General features: G+C 46.4%; 3 protein-coding genes across 4 annotated transcripts; 1 reads left to right on the forward strand and 2 right to left on the reverse strand.

Moving 5' to 3' along the window:
- Nucleotides 1-1,046: 1,046 nt before the first annotated feature.
- On the reverse strand, nt 1,047-10,789 carry LOC119283868 (4-hydroxyphenylacetaldehyde oxime monooxygenase-like). Its single transcript, XM_037563236.1, has 3 exons — nt 10,198-10,789; nt 1,868-2,220; nt 1,047-1,679 (listed from the first exon to the last, which is right to left on the reverse strand). Exons 1-3 carry the CDS (start codon nt 10,787-10,789, stop codon nt 1,047-1,049), a joined length of 1,578 nt encoding a protein of 525 aa, XP_037419133.1.
- A 6,484-nt stretch (nt 10,790-17,273) lies between these two features.
- LOC119287443 (GDSL esterase/lipase At3g48460-like) lies at nt 17,274-20,346 on the forward strand. The gene is made up of 2 exons (XM_037566988.1): nt 17,274-17,969; nt 19,626-20,346. The coding sequence occupies exons 1-2, from the start codon at nt 17,325-17,327 to the stop codon at nt 20,148-20,150; spliced, it is 1,170 nt and encodes a 389-aa protein (XP_037422885.1). The 5' UTR covers nt 17,274-17,324; the 3' UTR covers nt 20,151-20,346.
- Nucleotides 20,347-20,394: 48 nt separating this feature from the next.
- LOC119287442 (serine/threonine protein phosphatase 2A 57 kDa regulatory subunit B' theta isoform-like) lies at nt 20,395-24,275 on the reverse strand. 2 transcript variants are annotated; one of them, XM_037566986.1, is made up of 4 exons: nt 24,112-24,275; nt 22,307-23,705; nt 20,953-21,327; nt 20,395-20,856 (listed from the first exon to the last, which is right to left on the reverse strand). In XM_037566986.1, the coding sequence occupies exons 2-3, from the start codon at nt 23,480-23,482 to the stop codon at nt 20,968-20,970; spliced, it is 1,536 nt and encodes a 511-aa protein (XP_037422883.1). In that variant the 5' UTR covers nt 23,483-23,705; nt 24,112-24,275; the 3' UTR covers nt 20,395-20,856; nt 20,953-20,967. The 2 variants fall into 2 exon arrangements, with proteins under 2 accessions (XP_037422883.1, XP_037422882.1); XM_037566985.1 differs by having other exon boundaries at nt 20,395-20,859; nt 24,112-24,274.
- Nucleotides 24,276-26,603: the final 2,328 nt, after the last annotated feature.

Consider the following 26,603-nt stretch of genomic DNA (forward strand, 5'->3'; position numbering starts at 1 on the left):
CTGACGTCAAATGTGTAGTCCAAAGTCCAAACACAGACAAACCAACATATCCACAATCCACTGCAATCATCAGCTTATCCACTCTGTTTTTCTTCTGCTAGTCTTCTTCCATAGCCGTGTACCCATTTTCACCTTCTTCTTCTTCAGCTTCCGCTCGTCCACCCTCTTCCATATGCCCGATTTTGCCATCTCCCGTTGTAATGCATTTTGCTCATTCTTCCAGCATCACACGATCCTCCTCCAATTGCAAGCATGCCCAGTAATGCATAAACAAGCCTGCATAACACACAAATTCAGCCGACGACCGAACCGGTTTGAAATCAAAACAAGCTCTACTGTGAAGCTTCTGTATCGCCCATCAAAGAGCTGCTAAGCCCACAATTTGTAAGTTTCGACCATTTGTTAGGAACACAGGATTCCACCAGAAATATTGTAAGAGAGCTTTTTAACTACTAATCAGTCATCGGACCATGGTGGACTACCTTAGCAGATTGGCCCTAGAGATCCCCTATCAGAATCAGGTATCAGTGTTCCTGTCTATTTCTGTCTTCGCCCTCTGCCTCCCTAGCACAGGTTTGATGGAGAACGTGTACCCTTCGTCTCTTGTTCTGCGCGATCGATTGCTTATGACGAATTGGCTTCTTAAGTTAAGTTAAGGGGCAATTGCGAAACTTACAGATTTGACTTTTTCTCATATAAGCCCTCTCTAAAAAAACTCTACACACTTTTCTCAAAACACACATAACTCCACCACTGATTATAGTTACTCCCTCCGGCCCATATTACTTGTCGCTCAAACGGGTGTATCTAAACTGTTTGAGTAATGAGTAATATGGATCGGAATGGTATATTTTTCTAAAAAGACATGCCTCATTTTAGAGCTTAGCACAAGTGCACAACACCCTTTATTTTACCGGCTCGGCCCTGCAACATATGCCAATTTTATTATTCCATTAGAGTGCAGTGCAGCTCGTTATTTGCTAGTACAAGTTGAGTTGCAAAGTGGATAATGCAAAAGCAAATAGTGATCACCCTACTCAACAAGGTCATGGGCGCCATGGCGGCACGTAAGCGGTGGGCACGAGCACGAGGGGCGTCTTGCGGTGGAACACGAGCCTTCCTTCCTCCTCCATGCTCACGTTGTCCACCGCCATCCCCTTCGGGAGCGCCCAGTCGAAGCAGCAGAGCAGATTGGCCAGCGTGAACTCCACGGTGGCCATGGCGAGCGACATGCCGGGGCAGATCCGACGCCCAGTGCCGAACGGCATCAGCTCCGGATGCTTGCCCTTAAGGTCTATGTCGCTCCCCTCGAACCTGTCCGGGTTGAACTCCTCCGGGTTGTCCGGCCAGCTCGCCGGGTCCCTACCGATGGCCCACGCATTGACGTAGACCCGCGTCTTGGCCGGCACGTCGTACCCGGCCACCTGGATGTGCCGCATCGTCTTCCTCGGCAATATCAATGGCGCCGGCGGGTGCAGCCGCATGGTCTCTTTTACCACCATCCCGAGGTAGCTGAGCTTGGACACGTCTTCGGACAGCACCCTCCCGTTGACGTTGCCGCCAGCCACGGCTCTAATACCGGCTTGCACCTTGCCGAGCACGCGCGGCTTCCGGATAAGCTCCGACATTGTCCACAGTATCGTCACCGAGCTCGTGTCAATGCCGACGATGAACGTGTCCTGAAACTCAAAATGCTTTTATTTTTCTTGTTTTGTTCTTCTTAGTTCTTACTGAATGCACATGAATTGATCGGACCAAGCAAAGATTGATTAATTACTACTCCCTCCGTCTCATGATATAAGACATTTTTGACACTACACTTGCCTTAAACTATTGGAGGGAGTACTTAATTAATGGACATGCTTACAAAGATTATGGCCTTGACGTGGTCTCTGGTGAACCCACGATGCTCCTTCCAGTGGGCGATGAGCGCATCGACGAGGTCGCCGCCGTTCTCCATCTCAGGGGGACTGGCGCGCTCAGGGTGCAGGTGCTGCTCGATGACCATGTAAAAGAAGGCGTCGAGCTGCCAGAAGATCCTCTCGCGGCGGGCCACGACGCCCGTGACGCGGTCGACGAGCCGGCCGATGACTTTGGGGAAGAAGTCCTCCGCGGAGGTGCTGGAGATCATCTCCATGGCCTCGTCGAGTGCGTGCTGGAAGCTCTCGTTGAGCGCGAACCTGTCGCTGGCGTAGACGCTGCCGAACGCCACCGTACCGAGAGTTAATTGCACAGAAGTACTACAATTCGGGCATCACATGCAGATTGGTACCATGATTGCTAATTTTTGCGTGTCAGTACCAACATTGGTGTAAGTTTTTGCAAATTAGGCTAAAACGCGTATTTATACGTATTGACGCCCGATCCGACAGCTCGGGCCCACCCGTCAGGTGCCACGCTGGCCAATCGGCGCGTGCCCGCGTGCTGACTAGGACGAGCCGGTGCGCTGCTTCTCTCCAACCTGGTCCGGTCGCACCAGCTCCAGCCCGGCCGCACCATTCCCCTCCCCTCCTCCTCCTCGCTCGAACCCTAGTCCATGGCGTCGGCGATTCCGCCAGGGGGCGGCGAGGGCGTCCACGGCGGCGGTGAGATGCCGTTCTGGCCTCTTAGCGGAACGGCTGGCGTCGACTGGGATGGCGGCGACGACTCCAGCTCCGCGTACTCGACCGACGACGAGGAGTCGATGTTACTCACCATGGAGCAGCGGTTGCGGTTGGCGCATCAGTGGGTGGCGAACCCTAGCAGCAGCCAGAGTTGACGCATGGACTTGGCGGCGTGCTGTAAGTACCCTTGTCCTCTTCCTCCTCTGATTTATCCAATTGGGCATTTTTAGGGTTTGTTCATCTTCTGCTTTATCCAGTTGGGGATTAGATTTTATCCAATTGAAGTGACTAGTATAGGACAATTAAACTAACCTAGTAACATAGTGTATTGCACTCTCAAATTAGTTCAATGACAGTAAAAATTTGGTATTATTGTGGCTCTCCAAATTGTTCTGTACTATCTGGTACTGTTACTTTAAATTGTTCTGTACTGTACTGTTGCTCTCCAAATTTTGCTATTGTGCTCAATTAGTAAATAATAGACTTACAGGTTACTTTAAATTGCATTGTACTGTACTGTTGCTCTGCAAATTAAGAGTAATTATAATGAATACATGAAATTTAATTTGTTCTGTAGTTTGGATGAAGACATTTGGGAAGTAAGGATCCATTTTGATGCAAGAGAGCCATTGGAGATGAAGCTGTGTGGTTCAGATATTACTTATCTGAATTTGGTTGCAGTGGTGGAAACCCAAGGATTTAATGCATATGATTGTTTGTTTCACATTGAAAATCCATCTTTAGGAGAGAAAGGGCTGGTTTTGGTAGACAGTCATGCAGAATTACAGATGATAAAGAGGAAGATCCAGGACAAATTGGTGCTTAATTTGCTAGTCAGGGCTTGTCCACCCCCTGATACTGATTTTGAGAGGCAGCATTTTGAAAAGCCAGACTTGTCCACTGTGGTGTACCAAGAGCCTTTTGTTTATGATCTGAGTGAGCCTCCTATCTTAGCTGTTGATAAGGAAGGAGTAGTCTTTGACAGTCAATGTAGCACACATCACCCTGCTGGTCCTGCTGGTGTTTGCACACAAGAAAGCAAAAATGCAACAGACAAGTTGAAAGCAGTTTTGGAAGAAGAAGAAGAGGGATATCAAGGATTTGAGGCTTATGAGGACAGTGATGCCTCTAATGAGGATGGTCAAATTGGAAGTGACCCTAATTACATGGTTGATGATGAAGATGTAGAGGTGGAAGAGGGAAAGAGACAGAGAGAGCTAGAAGCACAAGAGGAAGAATCAGATGATGATCAATCAGAAGAGGAAGAAATGCTGCATTATGAGGGTGACACTGAAGTTGAGGACCCCTTTGAGGTAGAACAAGATAGGACTTTTGAACAAGAAGAAGAAACTATAGTTGAACCTGTAAAGAAGAAGCAGAAGCTGCCAGTTAGAAGAGGCCCAACCACTAGGTCACATTGTAGTGAGCTACCAGAGGTTGAACCTGATTTCAGACCATCATCGGATGAAGAAGAGAAGGGGTTGTTGAGGGAGAGTGATGATGATGGTTTTGAGCCACTCTCTTTTGTCCTACCAAAGAAAAGGAAGAGTAGGGCAAAGAAAAGGCCTGCTAGGAAGTGGTATAATGAGAAATTGGAGCAACCACATGAGCAACTGTGTATGAAGTTGTGTTTTAGGGATCAGCATCAATTCAGAGATGCTTTGTTGAATTTGCACATCACCCAGGCCAGGAATTTCAGGTATCACAAGAATTCAGATCAGAGGATAATTGTTGAGTGTACAGATAAACAATGCCACTTCTTAATGGTGGCAGCAGTTATAAAAGGGGAGAAAACCTTTGTAATTAAGAAGATGAGACTAGAGCACACTTGCCCTAGTACCACAGAGACCACCAGGGTTAGTGCTAAGTGGCTAGCACAGAAATATGAGCATCTCTTTAGATCTGATATAACTACTGGTATTCAGACTATAATTGATGCATGCAATGACAAATATGGTGTAGATGTGCCCAAGTGCATGGCATATAGGGCAAAGAACATAGCTATTGAAGCTGTGTTAGGAGATCACAAGAAGCAATATCCTAGGCTTAAAGACTATGCTCAGACTGTCATGGACACAAACCCTGGGAGCAGAGTAATAGTCACTACTGTCACTCCAACACCAACTGCAAGAATACCCCACCCAGGCCCAAGATTCCATGCCATGTTCTTTTGCATGAATGGAGCAAGGGAGGGGTTTCTCAATGGGTGTAGGCCATTCATTGGTTAGTTCCTAAACCTTGTGCACCATTTACATATTGTAGAGTACTACATTTTGTTTCTCACTTGAATGTATTTAATGTTTGGAAGTGTTGATTATGCAGGTGTTGATGGGTGCTTCATTAAGCTCACTGCAGGTGCTCAACTCCTTGTTGCCACTGGTAGAGATGGCAACAACAACATATATCCACTGGCATTTGGCATAGTTGGACAAGAGGACAAAGCTAGTTGGTGTTGGTTTCTACACCAACTGAAAATTTGCCTAGGGGGAGAAGTGGGCAAGTGTGGACCTTATACTATAATGTCAGATAGACAAAAGGTATGTGTTTTGCAGAACTGTTTACATTAGCTTAGAGTTTCATTATGTTTTGCACAAGTGTTTATAGTAGATTAGAATGCATATTTAATTCATTGGTGCATATTTCTTTAGGATGTAGCTTAGACTTGTTATATTGTTTGTGTCAGGGGTTACTGTATGCAGTGAATGATGTGTTTCCAAATTGCAACCAAAGGTTCTGCCTTAGACATATATATGCAAATTTCCAAAATGCTGGGTTTAGGGGTGAAGATCTTAAGAAGTGCATGGATAATGCTAGCTATGCCTACAATGAACACAAATTTAATATTGCAATGAATGATCTTAGAGCTGAAAGTGAGGAAGCTTGGGAGTGGCTTACTGCAATACCAAAAAAGACATGGGCAAGGCATGCATTTGACACAAACTGCAAGACTGACTTGGTAGTGAACAACTTGTCTGAGGTGTTCAACAAGTACATTCTAGATGTTAGGAGAAAACCTATAAGGACAATGTGTGATGGGATAAAAGATAAGCAGATGGTGAGGTGGCACATGAAGAGAGAGAGAGTGTTAAGGAAGCAAGATGGGAGATAACACCTCATTACAGTGAGAAGTTAGAGGCTGAGAAGGAGAGGGCCAGATACTGCAAGCCAATACAGGCAGGGGTCAACTTATGACAAGTTACAAGTGGGCAGCAAACACATGCTGTCAACCTGGAACTTCAGACATGTGGATGCAGGAAGTGGGACCTTAGTGGCATACCTTGCAACCATGCCATCTCTGCAATAAACAAGGCTAAAAGGAAACCAGAGGATTATGTCAGCAAATTCTTCAAGAAAGATTTTTATGCTGCAGCTTATGAACCAATGATCTTTCCTGTGCCTGGTGAGCATGATTGGACAAGGACCCCTGGTCCAGACATAGAACCACCTGCATTCAAAATCAAGAGAGGAAGAAGGAAAGAAAAGAGGATCAAGGGCAAATTTGAAGTACCAAAGCCAAAAGAAACTTCAAGAATGGGGACCATAACATGTGGCAATTGTGGTCTCCAAGGGCATAGGTACACAAACTGTCTTAAACAGTTGAAGCCTGAGCTAGCTTTGAGGAAGAATAAGCATGTGGTAATAATTTTTCACCTTGAAATATACTAATGTTTTCTTTCTTGTACATTTTTTTCTAGCATTATTAATTGTTTCCTTTTCTTTGCAAGGCTACTCCAAGTACCTCACAGCCAAGAGTTGTTGGTCCTTCTACTGCACCAACAGCAAGACAGCCAAGACCTGCTGCTTCTGCTCCTACACCACCACCATCTGGAAGAAGAGGAGCTGGCAAAGGAGCTGGTGCTACTTCTACTACAACACCACCATCTGGAAGAGGAAGGGGAGCTGGCAGAGGAGCTGGTGCTACTTCTACTACACCACCACCATCTGGAAGAGGAGCTGGCAGAGGCAGAGGAAGAGCTGGAAGAGGTGCTCCCAGGCAATATGCTGACATTCCTACTGATGGCACACACACTGGATGGATGTCCTACTTCAATGCTAGCATGGGAGGAGGAGGAGCCATGTAATGTGAAATACTGTGGTGTTATTTTGGTTGAACTTGATGCTTGAGGTGGAGTACTGGTGGAGTACTCTAGTAATGTTGAACTTGGTGCTTGTAATGTTGAACTTGAGGTGGAGTACTGGATATGTAGAACTTGCTACTGGATATGTGGTTGAACTTTAGGTGATTATCTGAATGTTGAAATTTAGGTGGTTATCTGAATGTTCACCTTTAGGTGGTTTTCTGAATGTTGAACTTTAGGTGGTTTTCTGAACTACCAGTATTTGCAAAGCAGTACCACAATTGCAGTTACTTGTGACAAATTAGTACCAATACTGCTGCTATCTGTTGCATGTCAGTACCAATATTGGGGCATCACATAACATGCAGTACCACATTTGGGGATTCTGACATGTGGGACAGATACCTCTTCTACTATTAAAGTGACAGCACCAGATCTCAGAGTGGGGAACGAAACTAGGGTTCATCCACGCAGTGGCCATTTGGAGCGCAGCCAAGGAGAAATCTCAGAGGCGCTGACTGGGGCCGGCGGCAGAGATGTCGTGGTCGTCCAGTGCCGGGTCCGCTCCCGGATTTCGTCGAGCTGCAGGAAGGAGGGGAGGAGTCGCGCTCGCCGGTGCGCTACCGCGAGAACCCAATGGCATACGAGCCTCCAGTGATGTGCCACTACTCAACCCCGAGGAAGGCGCCAAGATGGATCTCCTGGAGCAGGCAGAACCCTGGTAGGAGGTACTATAGCTGCGCGGATGCTATGGTGAGTGTTGTTTTTTGCCCTAATTTTCTTCCTCTTTCTTCTGTGCAATAGTATGTGGCAGCATGGTGAAATTTGCTTGTGTATCTTAATAGCACGGTGGCTGTGGATTTGTGCAATGGCATGATGATCCATTGCCCACATTCTGGAGTGAGCTCATTGGGGATCTGCATGATGAAGTATGGAGGCTTAAGGGTGCAACTGTTGCTAGATCTGAAGATCAATTTCCAATCCTGACTCCAAGTGAAGATGATGGCACAAGGGAGGCCATGTTTCTGTCTCTGCAAACTCAACTCAGAGAGAAGAATGCAGAGATTGCAGGGATTAGGGCCAAATTTCACAATGTGTTGTTTCTTTTCACTATATTTGTGCTTGGCTTAGTTGCAGGCAAGATATTAAGTTAGTTAGTTGGTTCAGTTGTAGCCAAGTTGTAATGGATCAAGTTGTAATGGATCAGTGAAGTTATCTTATGATGCAATGAGATTTAGTGAGTCTTGTTCCTCTTTTATTGCAATGTACTGTCTGGTTTGCTGCTTGTCATAATGTACCATCATCAACATATCCATCTACATAATCAGCATATCCATACATAATAAGAAACTGATCCATACATAGCAATACATGTTCACAATACATAGAGGAGTTCCACTTCAAATGCATAGTTCATCCTTTTCTTACAAAAGGATGAAAAGCATAACTACTACATACATACACAGCCATAGTTCACCATTAGTACAAGCATACAGTACACAACATTAGTTCCTAGATGCTAGGTCATTACACAACCATCATTCCCAAAAGGTCAGTAATGCCACTAATCTCATTTTCATCTTCTTCACTTCTCCAAGATGGCATGAATCCCCCTGAACTTCTCCTTCAACTTTTCATTCTGAAACTCTAACTGCCACTTCTCTTCAATATGCCTTTCATTTCCCTTAAGCAGATCAGCAACCTGTAGCTTCAACTGTAGCTTCTCTTGGGTGAGCTTCTCCTGACACTTAGTTAGTTCTGCATTCTTCAGCTCCAAATTCATACTAGCTTCAGTAAACACTTGCTTCTCTTTCATTTTGTTCAACTTCAAGTTCTGAATGACTATTGCTTGAGCTCTTGTCAGGTTGAGCAGCAGCTCATACTTCTGAGTAAGTTGCTGGGTCTCTGCATCTTTCTTTGCCATCTCAGTTGCCATCTTTGCCTTCATATCATCAATCAGTTCTTTTCTTACCTCCTGCTGATATGTAATGGCAGACTGCAGATGTCTGAAATCCACCACCTTATCTTCCTGGAAGTTCATCAGCTCATGCACATCTTGAACTAGCTTGTCATAGTTGGCCTCCAGCTTGTTCTTCTCTTCTGTCAGATGGTGGATAGTGAAAGAACTTTCAAGATTGTCATTCACCCTAGCACTTTTGGCATCTTCAACCATTGCCCATAGCTTCAACAATGCATTCTGCATTGTTGGGGGCCACTGGTGATCAACCCATTCAACAAAGCCACAATTGCTACCTTCCTGCAAAAACAACAACAACAACAACAAAACAGTTCATACAGCAAGTAATTACACAAAATCACTGCAGTTGCCAAAAAGAATGTCTAAATTTAGCATCAGACCACTACATTTAACAAGAGGAGCAGCCACTTGAGTAGCTGACTGACTAGTTTAGTTACTGTGCTGTTCATATCAAGGAGTGTTCAAATATTTGTAAGCTACTCTACTACCACTATTAACATAAATTACTATGTTAGCACCAGACCACTACATTTAACAAGAGGAGCAGCCACTTGAGTAGCTGACTAACTAGTTTAGTTACTGTACTGTCCATATCAAGGAGTGTTCAAACATTTGTAAGCTACTCTACTACCACTATTAACATAAATTACTATGCCATTGTACTCCAGCAAAATATACTCATACTTGACCTAAATAAGCTACTCTAACCACTATGAACCAAAATGTTGACAGCAAGCAGAGTACTCCAGCAAACAGAGTTCAATATGGCACTGACCAAGTAAGAAAAAAAATCAGTATGCCTACAATCCTACAATCCATACCGGCTGTGCACATGCTAAAAACCTCCTGCCTGTGTCTGTTCCTTCAAAGGCAACAAGCCTCTCAGATGCCATGCCGTGCTTCTCACATGGAGACATCACATCCAGCTCAAGCCCCTTGTAATTTGGATCTTCAATGCTGAAAGGGACCTGCAGAAGCTCGCACAAAGACAATGGCCAAATCAAAACCTAGCGATATTAACCAAATCAAGAAATCCCAAATCTGAAACCATAACCCTAACCCTGTACTGACCTCGTTGAGACAGTCTGTGGAGGAAGACTGCATATACGGGAGGCTAGAATGGTCGTCGCTGCTTTCGTCCTCCAAAACCATGGCGTCGGCGGGGCGGTGCGGCGGCTGGCAGTCGGGACGCGGGCGGCGGCGACGGAGGAAACGAGCGACGAGGAGGAGGGGAGGGGAATGGTGCGGCCGGACTGGAGCTGGTGCGACCGGACCAGGTTGGAGAGCAGCAGCGCACCGGCTCATCCTAGTCAGCACGCGGGCACGCGCGGGCACGCGCCGATTGGCCAGCGTGGCACCTGACGGGTGGGCCCAAGCTGTCGGATCGGGCGTCAATACATATAAATACGCGTTTTAGCCTAATTTGCAAAAACTTACACCAATGTTGGTACTGACATGCAAAAATTAGCAATCATGGTATCAATCTGCATGTGATGGCCGAATTGTGGTACTTTTGTGTAATTAACTCCCGTACCGATGACGCCGTCGGAGAGGCGCAGGACGTGCTCGTCCAGCGCCACCGCCCGCCTCGCCGCCGCGGCGGTTAACAGGGCGCTCATCAGCATGTCCACTTGCTCCTGGCGGGCGTACCACGCGGCCTTGACGCGGCGCGCGCTGAGGAGCTCGACGACGAGGAGCTTGCGGATGTGGCGCCAGTAGGCGCCGTAGGGCGCGAACGCCACGTTCTTGAGGCCGTAGGTGAGGCGCCTCGGCCCCGGGGACACGGGCCGCGTGCAGCAGTCCAGGTCGTGCACCTTGAGCACCTCCCATGCCGCCTCCGCCGACGACAGCACCACGGCGGGCGCCGTGCCGAGCCGCAGCTGCATCACCGGCCCGTGGAGCCGCGCCAGATCACGCAGAGCACGGTGCGGCAGCGAGCCTAGCTGGTGCAGGTTCCCCAGGAGGGGCACCTGGGCGGGCCCTGGTGGCAGCCTCAGCCGCCCTTTCCATTTCCTCCTCGTCAACAGCAGGAGGGAGACGGCAGAAACGAGGAGTGCTAAGCGGAGGGGCTGCCATTGTTGCCATTGTTGCCATTGTTGGGATTGGGAGAGGAGCAGCGAGGTCGCCATTTAGATTTAGTTTGGACGACTAAGTACTACTTCTTCAGTGTGTGAATTATATTCCTTCAAACTAGGAGTATGAGTGTGAGACGAAGAAAATTGCGGGTAATGCCATTGTGTGCGTGTTGAACTTCTCGAACGACTTATATAGGGTACAAGATAGGGGCAAGAAATCTTAATCTAGGAACCGGGGATAAGTCTATATACTCTAACAACACTCTCCTCGTGCAGCTGCAGCAGTACCGTCGCAAACAATAGGAACATCATGGACAACTAAAAAAACTGAAAGTAGAAACCAACGGGCTGACATCCCCATGCAGTCGTAGCAGGAGCATCGTGCATGGTACGGTGTCACGTTACATGCGCCCCGATTGTAAAGGAAGCTAAGGAAGCTAACGAGGAGCTCAAGCGAGGCGATAGCCCCCCTATTGTGCCGATGTCAAGGTAGCCAAGAATGTGCAACATAGTAGCCGTGGTCGACGTAACCATGCGAGGGACATATTGGTCAATGTTGAGGTCGGGATTGTTGGGGTCATCATCGTGTTTCATTATGAGTAATCACAGTTATCAACAGCAAAGGGAACCGCGGCTGAAAATCACAGTGACAACTCAAGCGTTTCATATGTGAGATATATATTGGCATGCGAAACTTAGCATGTCTCACATGGTTAGGTTCTTTTTGATGAAACCAGCACCAGGGTTCAAGTCCCAGCTTGAGCACTGGTGCTTGCATTTTTCTAGATATATTTTAGTCTTTCGGTGATGGTTAGTCAGTGGAGAAGATGTTTCTGTCAACTACATAGACGCCTTTGTTGCCTTTGTGAATCTTAAGATGATGCCAACTTAGTATCTCGGAGGATGAGTGTATGTGCGTTTGTTTAAGCGTATGTGCTTGTACCGCGCTAAAAAAAGATATATACTGACATGGAACAGGTCTATGTATGCTTGGCTGCAGTGAATGATTTTTCTAACATTTGTTTTTACCAAAATTCGCCTTGCTTTAAAGTGTTGCATGATGCTTTCCACTCCTTAGCTGTGTTGACTTGTTGTCTGTTTATGTTAGAATCGTTGGGTGACGCATTAGAGAATCGACGTCATCGCCAATAGGAAAACCAAATCTGAATATATAGGCATTCATCGTCTTGATCCATCCATGCAAGTTCTTCTTTGAGTGTGGACTCCAGCGACTTACCACGCATGCATGGTCTCGTCGGCCCGCCGCGAGGGCCGCCGGACCACCACGAGGTACGTACTAGGCCACACCGCCACAGTGGTCGCCAGCCGGTCCAGCACTCCACCTAGCTAGGTAGCTCCTCAGTCTCTGAAAGACGTACGTGCTGCACTCAACATAATACAGTACAAGGTAGAGCGTTCAGCATTGTTAGAGCATCTCCAACAGTAGTCCTATTTTTTACAAAGTCATTTTTACCGGTTAAGGTGGGGTGAACCATCCATCGTCCACACATGCATCATGATTCGTGGAGAGACCCATCACCAAGCCTACACGAGACCATATACAGCTCCTAGACCCCACAATGCATGCATGGGAGGAAAAGTCCCTTTTATTGATTCTCAAACGAAAATGTACCTTTTTTTATTAATTCTCAAAAAAGTGTACCCATTTATTTCATCTTTACTCATTTAAATCATTCATACATTTCAAACCATAATCTCATATTTGAAACTTTTTATATATTTGAATTCCTAGCCTTAAGCCCTTTTATAATAAGACCATTTTGGATACATTTCAAACATGTTTAAATTTCAATGTTTCAATTTAGTTGAAGTCGACTTTCAATTTTAGTGAAATTATTTTTCTGGAACGAGCAGAACTTCTGTTTTTTAGGAGTGAATGTTTTTTTCGTGAAATTAGTTTGTTTCAAAAGAGTGAAAATTTGAAAGCATTTTGAAAAAGTGAAATATGTTATGAAATTATTGAAATCTATGATCTCACTTTTTCGAAATATCCAAAGTAAGTGAAATCATTTTTTGAAAATGTGAAATGCGCCTGAAATAGTTGAAATGACTTTTTAGGAAAAATTGAAATCGGATTCTTGGTTTAAGTGAAATATTTTGCGAAACTATTTTTTGAAATAATTTGAATTTGTTTTTGTAAAAGAACTAAAATCGGGATGTTCGAATGACTACGATGTTGGGAGCTGCTTAGAACAAGACCAATGAGTGAAATCAATTTTCATTTTTTGTGAAATTATACTTTTGGAATGAGTGAAACATGTGTTTTTGGAAAGGAATGAAGGTTTTGTAGTGAAATTAGTTTGTTTTAAAAGAGTAAACTTTTTAAAGTATTTTGAAAAGGTGAAAAATGTTATGAAATTATTGAAATGTATTAAGTCATTGTCTTTGAAATAGCCGAGTCTTATCTGAAATAAATGAAATAGTATTTTGTAAAAGTGAAACCGGATTCTTAAACCGAGTGAAATAATTTGTGAATCTGTTTCTTGAAATGATTGTTTGAAATAATTCAAACATATTTCTTACAATGGTCCACTCGTCCCTGTTGCAGCGCCGCTCCCAACACTCCGGAAAAAACTGCGGCGGCCTCACAACAGTGGCTCACAGCAACACTACCGTGGTCCGTCCACCGGGGTTGCCGTCGCAACATCGCCACAACAGCGTTGCTGCAGACGACTTCACCGCCGGTCACCACTGTTGCAACCCCCTTGTCGCATTAGCCGGCTCGCGGCCGATCACCGCAGTTGCAACCCCACGTCACACAAACGGCGTTGTTGCATCCGCCTCACCGCCGACCACCATTGCAACTCTCTCGTCACAGCACCAGCGTGCCTTCGCGCCACGGTACCATCGTTGACCTTGCAACATCTCGCCGTCGTGCTTCTTTGGATGGAGGTTGCACCTTGCATGTCGCGGTGGGAGCAGGAAAAAGATAAGGAAAGGAGAGGGCGTGTGGAGAGAAGATAAGGAAGGAGAGAGGGCACGTGGACGTGCCCCCCCAGGACTCGTGTTGAATGGACTAGGCGGCTGTCGAGCGAGCTCTACAGTCAGTTGGAGAGAATCAGTTTCCATAATAACATTGTTTCATTGTTTAATTCTCTCATCTAAATGAGATTTAGCTATGTCTCAAGTCTCACACCATGCGATTAAAGGCATCGACAAGCTAGGTCCACAATAAGTCTCACACCAAGTGATTAAAGGCGTTGTAATTTTCATGAAACCTTGCCGCTAGCACTTGTTTTCGCCGCGATCTTTTTTGTAGAACATCATTGTGGTTTTTTTTTTTTGAGAAACCGCCATGGGTGTTGTGCTTTCTGTCGTCCTTTTGTCTGGCCTGGTCTTTGGGAATGCATTTTTATGTCATGCGAGTTGCAGGGAGAATTGCCAGAGTTGTGCTAGCTCTCCCTTCAAGTGATTTTCACCGTCCGTTGCCCATTGTCTCTTCTCACTCCCACTCTTTCTATTTGTTTTTTCTCTCAGTATTTTTTTGTTTCCCTTTTCTGGTTTTATTCTTCATTTCAAATTCACGAACCTTTTTAAAACTCATGATTCTTTTTGTCCATGTCAGTTGCATGTTCACCATCAAATATGTAACTGGAAGTATCGCCCTTCCACCTCGCAATTGTATGTCTTTAAAATGACCGCACTTTGGGGGGACGAAATTGTTTTGTCGCACTGGGGGATGGGGCAGTTGCATATCTCATAGTAAAAATAATAGACCATAATATTAAGAGAGAATGTGAGACACATAATTCGACCTGAAGAGGGGTCGAACTCAGGTCGGCAGGCGACACCGCAACACTCCCACCACTAGGCTATGAGCGCATTAACATGTTTCGTAGTAATTAAACACATAGCTTCAAGCGCCATCACTAACTATAACTTTAGCAAAAAAAAGTCAAAATACTAGCAAAGGTTAAATATTTTCAAAAAGAAATTAGCAAACATGGTCTAGCTTTATACATGTGCGTAAAGCTGCTCAACAAAATGCATAATGTGGAAATCCCGGCAAAAAGACAAAATTGCAGGTACGAAAAAAATGTGAATGGTAACTTCTATATTGTATCATTTTTGTTTTAGTCAATTTGTCACGAAATTTTACGCACATGCATAACACTAGATCATGTTTGTTCCAAAGTTTAATATTAGACTTTTTCTAATATTTTCATAAACATAATCAAATCGGGTCCATGTGCAACCATGTCATCGTTGTATTTTTTATTCAATAAGGAAATTTTCAAATTTTGAAGCCTCTTACTAATATTTCAAATAAAAATGTTATATTTCCTTTTGATGATGAATCTAAGGAAGGCTTTGGAAATCTTAAGAAAGCCTTAACTTTTGCACATATAGTTCATAATTATGTTGCAATTGTGTTATTTTGCAACAACAAAATCCCAAGACCCTGTATGCCTGCGCAAATGCGTGTGAATGGTGACATGTGAATTATTCTCCATGACAATACAACAAGCTTCACACGCACCTACTCGACTTCAGCAGACAATGAACTACTTGAGAGTTGAGACCAACCCCTCTTTCTCACTTCCATATTTGAGGATGCTTTAGAGTATCATTGAATGTTTTAAAAAGGTAAAAAGATTCAAAGTAATAAAAAAGATTCAAAATAATTAAAGACTCAAAGTAATCAAAATAATTAAAAAAACTCATAATAATAAAAATATTTAAAATAATAAAACAGTCAAAATGATAAAAGAAATAAAATGATAAAATACTGAAAATAATAAAATTGCTCAAAGTAATAAGAAGTTCCAAAATAATAAAAAGACTCAAATATTTTAAAAGTTTCAGCATCATAGAAGAATCAAAATCATCAACATATTCAAAATAACAAAAAGACTAAAAAATATAAAAAATATTCAATGTAATTACAATAACTACAATATTATAAAAATAACACAAAATAATATAGTGGTGATGTGGCAACACATATCACGCTACAAGAAAACCTAATAGTGTTGGTGTTCCCTGTTATGCCACATCACCACTATATGACGCCTTGTACCAATTGTGGGTCCCAAATATAAGTGGCCTTCAACTATTTTCCGACACCACCACTATGGTCTTAGTGATGTCGTACCAAATATGCCAATGCCACCTCTATTTGAAAAATATAGTGATGGCGTTGATTGAAAATGGGGCACCACAAACTAAAGTTCTGGCTGGCCATTTTTTTCTACTAGTGATAGGAAATAAAATGACATGTATCTCGAATCCTATTAATAGGGATAGGAAAAGAGATGCCCTTTCGTTCATATCATATGATTGTTTTTTTCATTTAGTCTAGGCTAATGATTATTTTCCTATGAAATGTGGAGGATACGAAGAGTTCCTTCATAAAATAGGATTCCATTCCTATAAACCAAGGTACTCTAACTGATTTTTTCCTGTATAAATCCTATCCTATATAATTCCTACAAAATTCCTCCAAACCAAAGGAGGCCTAAAGGGTGATAGAAATAAATCTCTTTATACAGTTTGTTAATAATAGAAAGAGGGGAAACTCTCTTTGCAAAAAAAATGAATCTATACCGCACGACTCTAGATCAAAGTTTACTTAATTTTGGCTCAAAAAAAGGTTACTTAATTTTTTTACAAACAAGCTGATGTGAAGGGTTATGATTGGTAATAAGAGGATGAAGGGGCAAGGGGAGAGAATTATAGTTTGAAAAATTAAGTAAACGTTTGTAGATTCTTTGTAGGTCTAGCATTATTGCCAGAGTAATGCTACATCTACGTAAAACACAAATGTAAATTAACCTAAACAACAACATGGTGGGCTGGGATTGGAGAGAGGGGGAGGAAGGGACCCACCCCCGGTTAAAACGGGGGTGGGGGAGAGAGGATTTAGTTTAGGCAAGTTACGTAAGCCTTTTTACTCAAAAAAAAAGTTACGTAAGCCTTTTGTAACTTTTTATGTAGATGTAGCATTATTGTTATTGATATAGATACTCCTATGTAGAGCACATACAAATGTTTAGTACCTTTTTTTTCTGGACTATTAATTGCACTGCAGCGCGTATATATAGTCCATCATCTAGAAGGACGTGGACAGAGGTGTAAGTGCGGCGCCTGCAGCCTGCCTGCTGTCTGTGCGAGTAATGAGCACCTAACAAATCCCAAGGGGTTGGTGCAGGCGTGCAGTGCATGACTGAACCCACACACACTAATCCGTTTGATCCATCCACATCTCCTCCTAGCTACCTCAGACACGGCCCATTATGGTCCTTAACCACCACCTAATTGGGTCTGCTAATAATTTCCCAGTGAAATTCAGCATAGTACCACCACCACTAGTACAGCAGCTTGACTTGCAGGCGCCTGCAGGTCAATGAGAAGCGCCATGCATGCAAGTCACGGGAGGCCCAGGTCCGATCTCACGGGCCGGGCCTCGGGCACGCGTTGACCCTCAAGTCAGTCAAGTCCGGCCCGGTGTGCTGGCGGGCCTGGATCCAACTATAAAAACTACCACACGCACACAAGCTAAGCAGCAGCAAGCTAAGCTAGGCAGCATCGAGAAGCTAGTGAGCTCACTCACTCAATCGCGCTCGCCATGGCCGCGTCCACCGCCGTCAGCTGTCTCTGCCTCCTCCTCGTCGCCGCCGTGACCTTCTCCGTCGCGGCCGCGGCGCCGGCGCCGGCACCACCCCCGCCGTTCCGGACGGTGTACGCGTTCGGGGACTCGTTCACGGACACGGGCAACACGCACTCCACGACGGGGCCCTACTCGTACGGCTACGTCTCCAACCCGCCCTACGGCGCCACCTTCTTCCACCGCTCCACCAACCGCTACTCCGACGGCCGCCTCGTCGTCGACTTCCTCGCCACCGACGCGCTGGCGCTGCCCTCCTTCCTCCCGCCCTACCTCTCCCTCGCCGCCCCCAACGCCAGCAGCAAGAGTAGCAAGTACTACGGCGCCAACTTCGCGGTGGCCGGCGCGACGGCCATCGAGCACGACTTCTTCGCCAAGAACAACCTGAGCATCGACATCACGCCGCAGTCCATCATGACGGAGCTGGGGTGGTTCGACGCGCACCTCAAGACGCGCCAAGCCAAGAAGGAGGAGATCGGCGAGGCGCTCTACTGGGTGGGCGAGATCGGCGCCAACGACTACGCCTACAGCTTCATGGCCGCCGACTCCATCCCGCCGGAGCGCATCCGGACCATGGCCGTCGACAGGGTCACCACCTTCCTCGAGGTACACCTAGCTACTCAACCTCAGTCAGTTACACTGACTAATTTTCGTCTGCACACTCTGTCTCTGCGGAACAATACTTCACAAAATGCATGTGCATTAATCTAGAGCACAGTGAGCATGCCTGTGGATGAAAGTTAAACCAAAATCTATCTAGTGGTGTAAGGATGCTTGCTACTCCCTCCATCTCATAATATAAGTAGCCTTTCGTCCCATAATATAAGTAGCGTCAGAAACGCTCTTATATTATGGGACTGACGGAGTAGATCTTCTAGATAGATGGATCTCCTAATTTCATCACTGTAACTTGTAACTAAGTAGTGCACAGTGAAAACAAAAGGCGGTTAGTTATCATAGTGAGCGTCCAGACCAGAGCTTCAGAGCCCATGCCGTGGATGCAACCTGTCCTTGTAGTACATGTCCGAAGGTCTGATTCTGACAGATGGGTGCATTTATTTACTTTGATTTCGGTGTGATTAATTCCTAGCTACTGAGCTGACCTCCAAGGACTGAGGGTACATCACTACTCCCTCCGTTCCAAAATAGATGACCCAACTTTATACTAACTTAGTACAAAGCTGGGTCATCTATTTTGGAACGGAGGGAGTAGTTACTTGTACCGAGTTTCTCTACCTTTGCTTGGTTGTAACCGGAGTCAGTAGGTGAGCGAGCTGTTGTTCTTCATCAAAACTCCTACTGGTGCGCAAGAGTAGATAGATCTACGGCTGCCTTTTTGCTGTCCCTGCCGACACTTACTACACTACTGCTGCCGATCTATCCGATCCCGTCTTAAATTCCCTCTTCAACCTTTGTCCCTGGAGAACATAATGCACCTAGCTAACAGCATCCTACTGAAGAGAATAGTAATTCCACCGTGAATCTCCCATCTGTGACTGCAGCTCAAGTGCTGGTCTGAATTTGGTTCGGTTCAGTTCAGTTAGGGGTTAGTACAGTGTCAGCCGATGATAAACAGGGAGAGGCGTGATTAATCCATTGAACTGACTAGTAGTACTCCGACTTAATTCTTGACGTTTTGATGAGGCGCCGCAGCTTCCATCCAGTACTCCGACCTACTCCCTCCGTTCCGAATTACTTGTCTTGGATTTGTCTAGATACGGATGTATCTAGACTCATTTTAGTGCTAGATACCTTCGTATCTAGACAAATCTAAGACAAGTAATTCGGAATGGAGGGAGTACTAATTTTGATGGCCATTTACTGCATTGTCTCTATCTGCTACCTCTGCATATGCATGTACAGTGCTAGCCTCAAATTCTGCTACCTACTCCCTCCGTTCGGAATTACTTGTCGTCGAAATGGATGTATCTAGATGTATTTTAGTTCTAGATACATCCATTTCCGAGACAAGTAATTCCGAACAGAAATTATGGGGGTACTCATAGAAAAGAAGCGCTGTGATGAATGAGGAAACCGGTTAAAGATTGCAGCAATCATGGACTTCATCATTCTTGTCCATGCAGTCACCATCTGGAGTTGCAGTAGTAAAAAGAAGAATCAGAGTATGGAGTAACGTACGAGAGTGTACTAGTACTACTTTTGTGCCAGGATACTTCTTCATGATCAAAATAGACCTCACATTGTCTCCTTAATTAATTTGGAGTGATTTCTCTGCGACTGACGGAGAAACAAAAATGGCAGGGGCTGCTGAAGAGGGGGGCCAGGTACGTGGTGGTGCAGGGGCTGCCGCTCACCGGCTGCCTGCCGCTGGCCATGACGCTGGCGCGGCCCGAGGACCGGGACAACCTCAGCTGCGTCGCCTCCGTCAACAAGCAGAGCATGGACCACAACCACCACCTCCAGGCCGGGATCCACCGGCTCCGCCAGGCGCACCCGGGCGCTGTCCTCGCCTACGCCGACTACTACGCCGCGCACCTCGCCGTCATGCGCAGCCCCGCCAGGTACGGCTTCGCCGAGCCCTTCAAGACCTGCTGCGGCTCCGGCGGCGGCGCCTACAACTTCGAGATCTTCTCCACCTGCGGCTCGCCCGAGGTCCCCGCCGCCTGCGCCCACCCCGCCCGCTACGTCAACTGGGACGGCGTCCACATGACCGAGGCCATGTACAAGGTCGTCGCCGGCATGTTCTTCCGCGACGCCTCGGGCACCTTCATCCGCCCATCCTTCGGCTCCCTGCTCGCCGCCGCCAGGAAAGGCCACGGCAACTGAGCGAGCGCCAGCATCATCATCATCATCATCATCTTCAGCATTCAGCAGCAGCAGCAGTCTTGTGGTGGCTGTTGTAATTCAGTTGAACTGTGACCAGCACCTTGTTCTGAATCCAGTGTGATTTGTGAGACAGATGTAGTTGACGCTATGGCGACCAACAGCGAATTTTAATAAAGAGTATCCTAGAGTTTCATCAGGTTAAAATGGCCAATTCAGAATACCTCCAACAAGACAGAACGCCATATAATAATAATAATAAAATGAATGCACCTCACACGTTCTGTGAGAAAATATTTTGGTTATATTGTACAGGAAAAGAAAACTTTGCTTCCATTTTTTACAACCATGCCGACTCGAGAACAACCATGACTCGTTTTGAAATGAAGACCGACTTCTCTCTACCTCTCTAACTAGAGATCTACCCACCGACAACAACGACCGACCATTTGCTTCCACAACAAACCCTTCAATGGGAGGAACAGACTGTGACCGAATTCCGACAAGGATAAAGGATATAGCAATGAACCGCAGATCTCAGCATGCCGAGAGAAGCCGCCGAGGCTCAGGACCAAGAAATGATGATGCTCCCGTGCTGCGCCAAACCCACCACCTGGCTTCTCAGATCTCCTGTCGATTTGCCTGCCTGATATACCTTGTATATACAATTCAATCATGTACAATGTTTCACGAATCTCTGGAGGACCCCCTACTGATTCAACAAATTCTTACATTAGACACAATTGCACGAGCTACAAACTACCCAGCAGAAAAAGAAAAGAAAAGAAGAGGAGAACATCTTTACCACTTGAATAATTAGCTACACAGCTGAAGATTGACGGGGTAAGGTTCGATGGACGAGCACAGCCTCTCCACTGGTTGCTCTTGATGACGCAATCTCTTCTAGGCGTTTCCATGTGGCTTCTTGCTTCAATTTATTCTCCTTCTCTTTGGCTTTGGCTTCTTCGTATTTCCGCAGACACTCGGTGTACAGTCCGGCGTCATGATCAGAGAACAATTTGCGCACATTAAGAGTGAGGCTTTGCACAGCTGGGTTCCAGTGCCCGCTGGAATTTCTCTCCAGTGCAGGGAATATGATAGGCAATATCACCTTGCTGTTCTGTTTGATCAAACTCTCGATATGGTCATTGTTCCACAAAAACAATGATCTCTCAGCAACCTGGAAGTGGCATAAGCACCATTAGCTACAATTCACCAGTTAATGATATACTCTGGTTCTGCGACTTCAAGCATGCTAGCATGTGCATTCATGAGTGCCTTCTCCAACAACAAAGTAAAGGTTCTATTCACATAATCATGAAGAATGAGAATAAAGAACCAGAAGCATCAGCTTTTCAAAATTCTGACAGATTCAAGATGTGCCACAAGGGCTTTTGATGGAATAAAGTGCAAGTGAAGTCCCTGAATTAGGCCATAGGATAATGGCCCACACGAAACAGACATCTCCTAAACAGAATCTTGTCAGGTGCCCATTGTAGGCAAAAGCCATAAACAGCTGATAGAATTTGCTTCTGTGACAATGTCACTAACCAGAGAACTGCCAAACCATTATTAAAACTAATCGTATAAGTTTTACTTTGGCATATTTATTCTGCTAGCATGTTCCAGTCATAGTGCTGGGAGCCCAGCGGTGCTCCATGACGACTTAAACATGCAGCATTTATGTCTAAAATTAAATAAAAAACGGCTTTTTGGCGAAGCTGTGATGTCAGAGATTGCGTGCAGCACCGCACTGCGTGTCATTAGCACAAAATAACAGGGCGCTCTAAAAAAGGAGGCCCTGAAAGTAAACGGAAAAGTATGGAATAGAGAAAACTATCACAAAAGTGTCGTTTCAAATACAAAGCAGTGAGCTGGAAATATGACATTCCGTGCAATAAGGTAACGTGTGCACTAATTCTAGACAGACCAGCCACCGGATAAATTGACACAATACAAATACTAAATCTGCACTACCATGTCTTGAATAGAAACATAATAAATAAAATGAGATTTTATCACTATTTATTTGTTACCTATCCAGGGACAAAAGGACAGATGAAAATTACACAACAGAAGAAATGGAAAATGAAGCATCAAGCAACACAAATAGATGTATACTTCTAATAAAAAAAGGTACCGTGTGCGGTTAATATTACCTGAAAGTGAGAGCTGTTCAGACAACGTGCAATCTGGCGGAAAAGAGGAACCATGCATTTCTGAAACTCTGCAGGCTGTGTAGCTTCTAGTATCTCTTCTAACTCTCCCAAAAACATCACCTCCTTGTTGCTGTTTGTGATGGGCCAATATTTCAGTAGGCCCCTGATAACTGTGTCTGAAAGTTTACAATCTTTTTCAACGAACTGCGTAATGCAGTAAGACAACTGTTGATGATACATTGCAATGCACTTTGGCTTGTGTAGTGGAATCAAGGCCCTGATAAGGAACAATTTATGCTCTTCCTTAAGTGGCAACGCAAACCCGTTGATGATGCTCCCTAAGATCTCCAGTAGCTCTGCAATTCCATTGTGCTTTTCAGTTTCGTAGATGAACTGGTAGAAGGTGTTGTTGATGGCTTTCCTAATAACTGGCCGATGAACCATGAACTTTCCATAGACACGATGGAGTATCATCTTGAGGTACTCTCTCTCCCTGGGGTCTTCGGAGTCAAAGAGATCAAGTAGCCTGAGGACAAAGGAATGATCGATGTACCTTTTAGCCAGCTTGGCATCAGTCTCCGGAGACTGAATGAACCTCAAGAACAACTCATAAACAATCTGCAAGTGCGACCAAGCAGGGTCCATCACAGGCTCATCCTCATCCAAATCATAGGCTGAAATGTTGTTCTCCCTGGGAGGGGTGGTCAGCGTCCTGAACAGGTTCAGAGAAACCATCCTCGTGGTCTCCTGCATAACTATCTCCGGAAACTTCTGATTGGCCGAGGCGACATAGTCCACGAGCTCCAACAGAGTTTGTCGTTTTACTTCCTTCTCCTTCATGCTCTTTGTCGGGTCGCTGAAGTCAAACGTGACGCAGCACAGGTTCAGTTTCTTGACGAAGAGGTTATTCTTCTCGGCGTTGGGGACATCCTTAAAGCCCGGGAGCAGCTCGAAGGCCGATGAATTGCCATTGTTGACCCTCGAGTTGTTTCCGTTACCCGGATGCTGGCCGCCGCCGTAGCTGAGCCCAGAGCTGGAGATAATTGGCGTGTGGCCGGATGCCCTCTCCGCGCCTCTCGGGGGGTTGGACACGGAGGCGCCTGACCGTCCGATCGGATCCTTGTCCCCGGACTTGGACGGCTTCTTAGGGAACCGCCCAAGGATCTGCTTGATCATACTACCACCCAGATCAGTCCAAATCTCCCCGACACGGACGCCGAATTAAGCTGCCTCGTCCTCTGGGTCCCCGGCAGCAGGAGGTGCCACCTCACCCTGCTGCTGCTGAACAGTAAACCCTAGGTCCGTCGCAGCACCACAGCGGGGAGCCGAGCTGTGCCTCCACCCACACCCAGAGCTGGCGTGTCCGGCGAGGCAGCGCGCCGAATCGAGCGCCCCCGACCTGCGACAACGAAATTGACAGGTGAGAAACATCAGATCACGGTAAGATCGCGCGAGGCACGCTCTCCGCAGGATCACAGGCGCGGCTAATCAATCGACCGGAGGGCGGGACCGAATTAGCCCGCATCGCGAAATGGAGAACAGTCCCGACGGCATCGAGAGTAAATCCCACCCATACAGAGGGAAAAAAATCCCGAGAACTCTGACAAATCCCCCACTACCGCGACCGCGACCAAAAAGGCGGCGGGGGCCAAATCTGCCCGCACCGCCGGCCGAGCCGGGAGCCTACTAGCGCAACAAACCACCGGCCGGATACATCCGAGGCCGCGCGCGGCCAACGCAGCAGCACCCACGCGCCCACGGCGAGGCGAGGCAGCACGCGACGGCGCTGACCGCTGAGCACGTACCTGTGCCTCCGAGGAGCGGGCGGAGGGAGGGAGGAGTCAAGCGGGGCGCGGCGGTGGTTGGGTCCGGTCGGTGGGGCGGCGCGGCCGGTGGGAAGAAGCAGTCGCTGGAGGAGGAAGGCGGGGACGGAGGGAGGACTCGGAACTTGGACCTTCTCTCTCTACTTTTCCTCCGCAAAAGAAAATGGCGGAGTTTGTTGGGGCGCGGGTGACGTGGCGTAACGCGTCGCTTTTCCCCCCTCTCTCTCCTCCGAAAAAAAAATGAAAAACAAATCCGTGGGCACGGCAGTTGGGCCGGGTCGCTTTTCTTTTCTTGTGCGATGCTAGGCTGGCCTGCCCGCTCCCTTCCTTCCGTTAAACCGGAAAAAAAAGTTAGGCCGTCGTGAGATTGGCTACAGGCTAGAGAAGAAATAAATCATGAGACCGCCACCGTCTCACGTGCTCCACACTACTGCTCGTTAATTCATGATTCATTGGTTATTATTAAGTACCCAACGACTCCGCTGCCTACTCCTCGTGTCATCATTAATTAGCGGGCCGCGGTGTTACAGCTAATCCGGAAAGCCAACGAGGCCGGATCTGCACACTAACGCCCGGCCATTTTTAGAATTAGATGATGCCCCGCGCGTTATTGCGGAAATGAGGTCTTTGGTTATATATATGAAACCTGAATATTTGAAATGATAGTTTTTGAACGAATGTACGAATTAAATATTAATAGCATAATAGAATGGAATTTTCCATGCATGCATGTTTGCATGTTGAGGTGGATTTTTATTATGAATAGTTGCATGTTTAGGTGGACCTTTCCTATGAATGTTGAATGATGAGGTGGCATGCTTGCATGTTGAGAGAAATATGTTAATGGGGGCTAGCTATTTAGATATAGAAGATTGATGATGACTTGCTCGCTCCAGTTTCAATCCCCCGAGAAGCAAAATGCGATGGTACCATTTGAACGGAAGGTTTGGAATGGAAAACAAAAATGTCATGCGCCGAGGGGGGGAATTCACAATCTTGACGAACAACCGGGTGGACTTGCTAGAGCGAAACCGAGGTCTTATCATGCATGTAAAGATGTGAATTTCATCAAGTGAAAGATGTTTGAAGGTCGTTGAGTTTATCGAAACTATGTTACTACATCGGTAGTGCTGTCGAATCTTGATCTCCATGAAGGGTGGTGTTTTGCAAGGACAACACTCCTTAGTTCATCGGATGGTGAGTGGAAGGATCTCAAGATTTAGATAGAGACTGTCGTATCGCAAGAGGAGGTACGAGTTAGAAAGATTGCGGAGAGATCCCGTACCGCAAATTACATGATTATTTCAGCATTGGTAGAGGCAAAAGGTGTAGGTAGCACCATGTATCACCCCGTGAATGTTGGGGAACGTAGCATAAATTTAAAATTTTCCTACGTGTCACCAAGATCTATCTATGGAGTCATCTAGCAACGAGGGAGGAGTGGATCTACATACCCTTGTAGATCGCGCGCGGAAGCGTTCAAGAGAACGGGGTTGATGGAGTCGTACTCGTCGTGATCCAAATCACCGATGATCCTAGCGCCGAACGGACGGCACCTCCGCGTTCAACACACGTACGGAGCAGCGACGTCTCCTCCTTCTTGATCCAGTAAGGGGGGAGGAGAGGTTGATGGAGATCCAGTAGCACGACGGCGTGGTGATGGAAGTAGCGGGATTCCAACAGGGCTTCGCCAAGCGCTGCGGGAGGAGGAAGGTGTGTCATGGGAGGGAGAGGGAGGCGCCAGGGCTTAGGTTTCGTTGCCCTCCCTTCCCCCCACTATATATAGGGCCAAGGGAGAGGGGGGGGCGCAGCCTTGGCCCTTCCTCCAAGGAAGGGTGCGGCCAGGAAGGAGTCCATCCTCCCCAAGGCACCTCGGAGGTGCCTTCCCCTTTAGGACTCTTCCTTTCCTTATCTCTTGGCGCATGGGCCTCTTGGGGCTGGTGCCCTTGGCCCATACAGGCCAAGGCGCACACCCCTACAGCCCATGTAGAGTTTTTGAAGAAGAAGAAGGAGGAAGCACATGGGATAGCAGTACCACGACCCCGTACGTGGATTCCACCACCAACAGATTACTACAAACTCAATGTGGACGCGACCGTGTCACGCCCAGGTACGTTTGGCGCAGTTGGTGTGGTTTGCAGGGATGAGAGAGGTTTGTTCATGGGAGCGTCAGCTCTCGTTTTCAGAGGACTGCACAACCCCCAAGTGCTAGAAGCACTAGCTGTTCGGGAGGCATTAGCACTTTCAGAAGATCTCTATATCAACCATTTACTTGTTGCCTCCGATTGCAAGGTGGTGGTAGATGCAATCAGACAGGAAAGCTCAGCAGAATTTGGAGCCATTGTCGAGGAAATCAAGACTAGAGCAACTACCTTTATTTCATGTTCGTTTACTCATGAGTATAGGACCTCCAATACGGAGGCCCATAATCTCGCAAAGCATGCGTTATCTTTAGGGTTTGGCCGACACACTTG

The sequence above is a fragment of the Triticum dicoccoides genome, chromosome 4A (assembly GCF_002162155.2).
Source record: "Triticum dicoccoides isolate Atlit2015 ecotype Zavitan chromosome 4A, WEW_v2.0, whole genome shotgun sequence".
Classification (NCBI taxonomy): domain Eukaryota; kingdom Viridiplantae; phylum Streptophyta; class Magnoliopsida; order Poales; family Poaceae; genus Triticum; species Triticum dicoccoides.

Coding starts and splice junctions, on each gene's coding strand:
- LOC119283868 (XM_037563236.1), bottom strand. CDS start 10,789: ATGGCGACCTCGCTGCTCCTCTCCCAATCCCAACAATGGCAACAATGG. Junction 2,221..10,197: donor GCGCCTCTCCGACGGCGTCA/TCGGTACGGGAG, acceptor TGCAATTAACTC/TCGGTACGGTGGCGTTCGGC. Junction 1,680..1,867: donor ACGTCAAGGCCATAATCTTT/GTAAGCATGTCC, acceptor TTTGAGTTTCAG/GACACGTTCATCGTCGGCAT.
- LOC119287442 (XM_037566986.1), bottom strand. CDS start 23,482: ATGATCAAGCAGATCCTTGGGCGGTTCCCTAAGAAGCCGTCCAAGTCC. Junction 21,328..22,306: donor TGAACAGCTCTCACTTTCAG/GTAATATTAACC, acceptor TGCCACTTCCAG/GTTGCTGAGAGATCATTGTT.
- LOC119287443 (XM_037566988.1), top strand. CDS start 17,325: ATGGCCGCGTCCACCGCCGTCAGCTGTCTCTGCCTCCTCCTCGTCGCC. Junction 17,970..19,625: donor GGGTCACCACCTTCCTCGAG/GTACACCTAGCT, acceptor CAAAAATGGCAG/GGGCTGCTGAAGAGGGGGGC.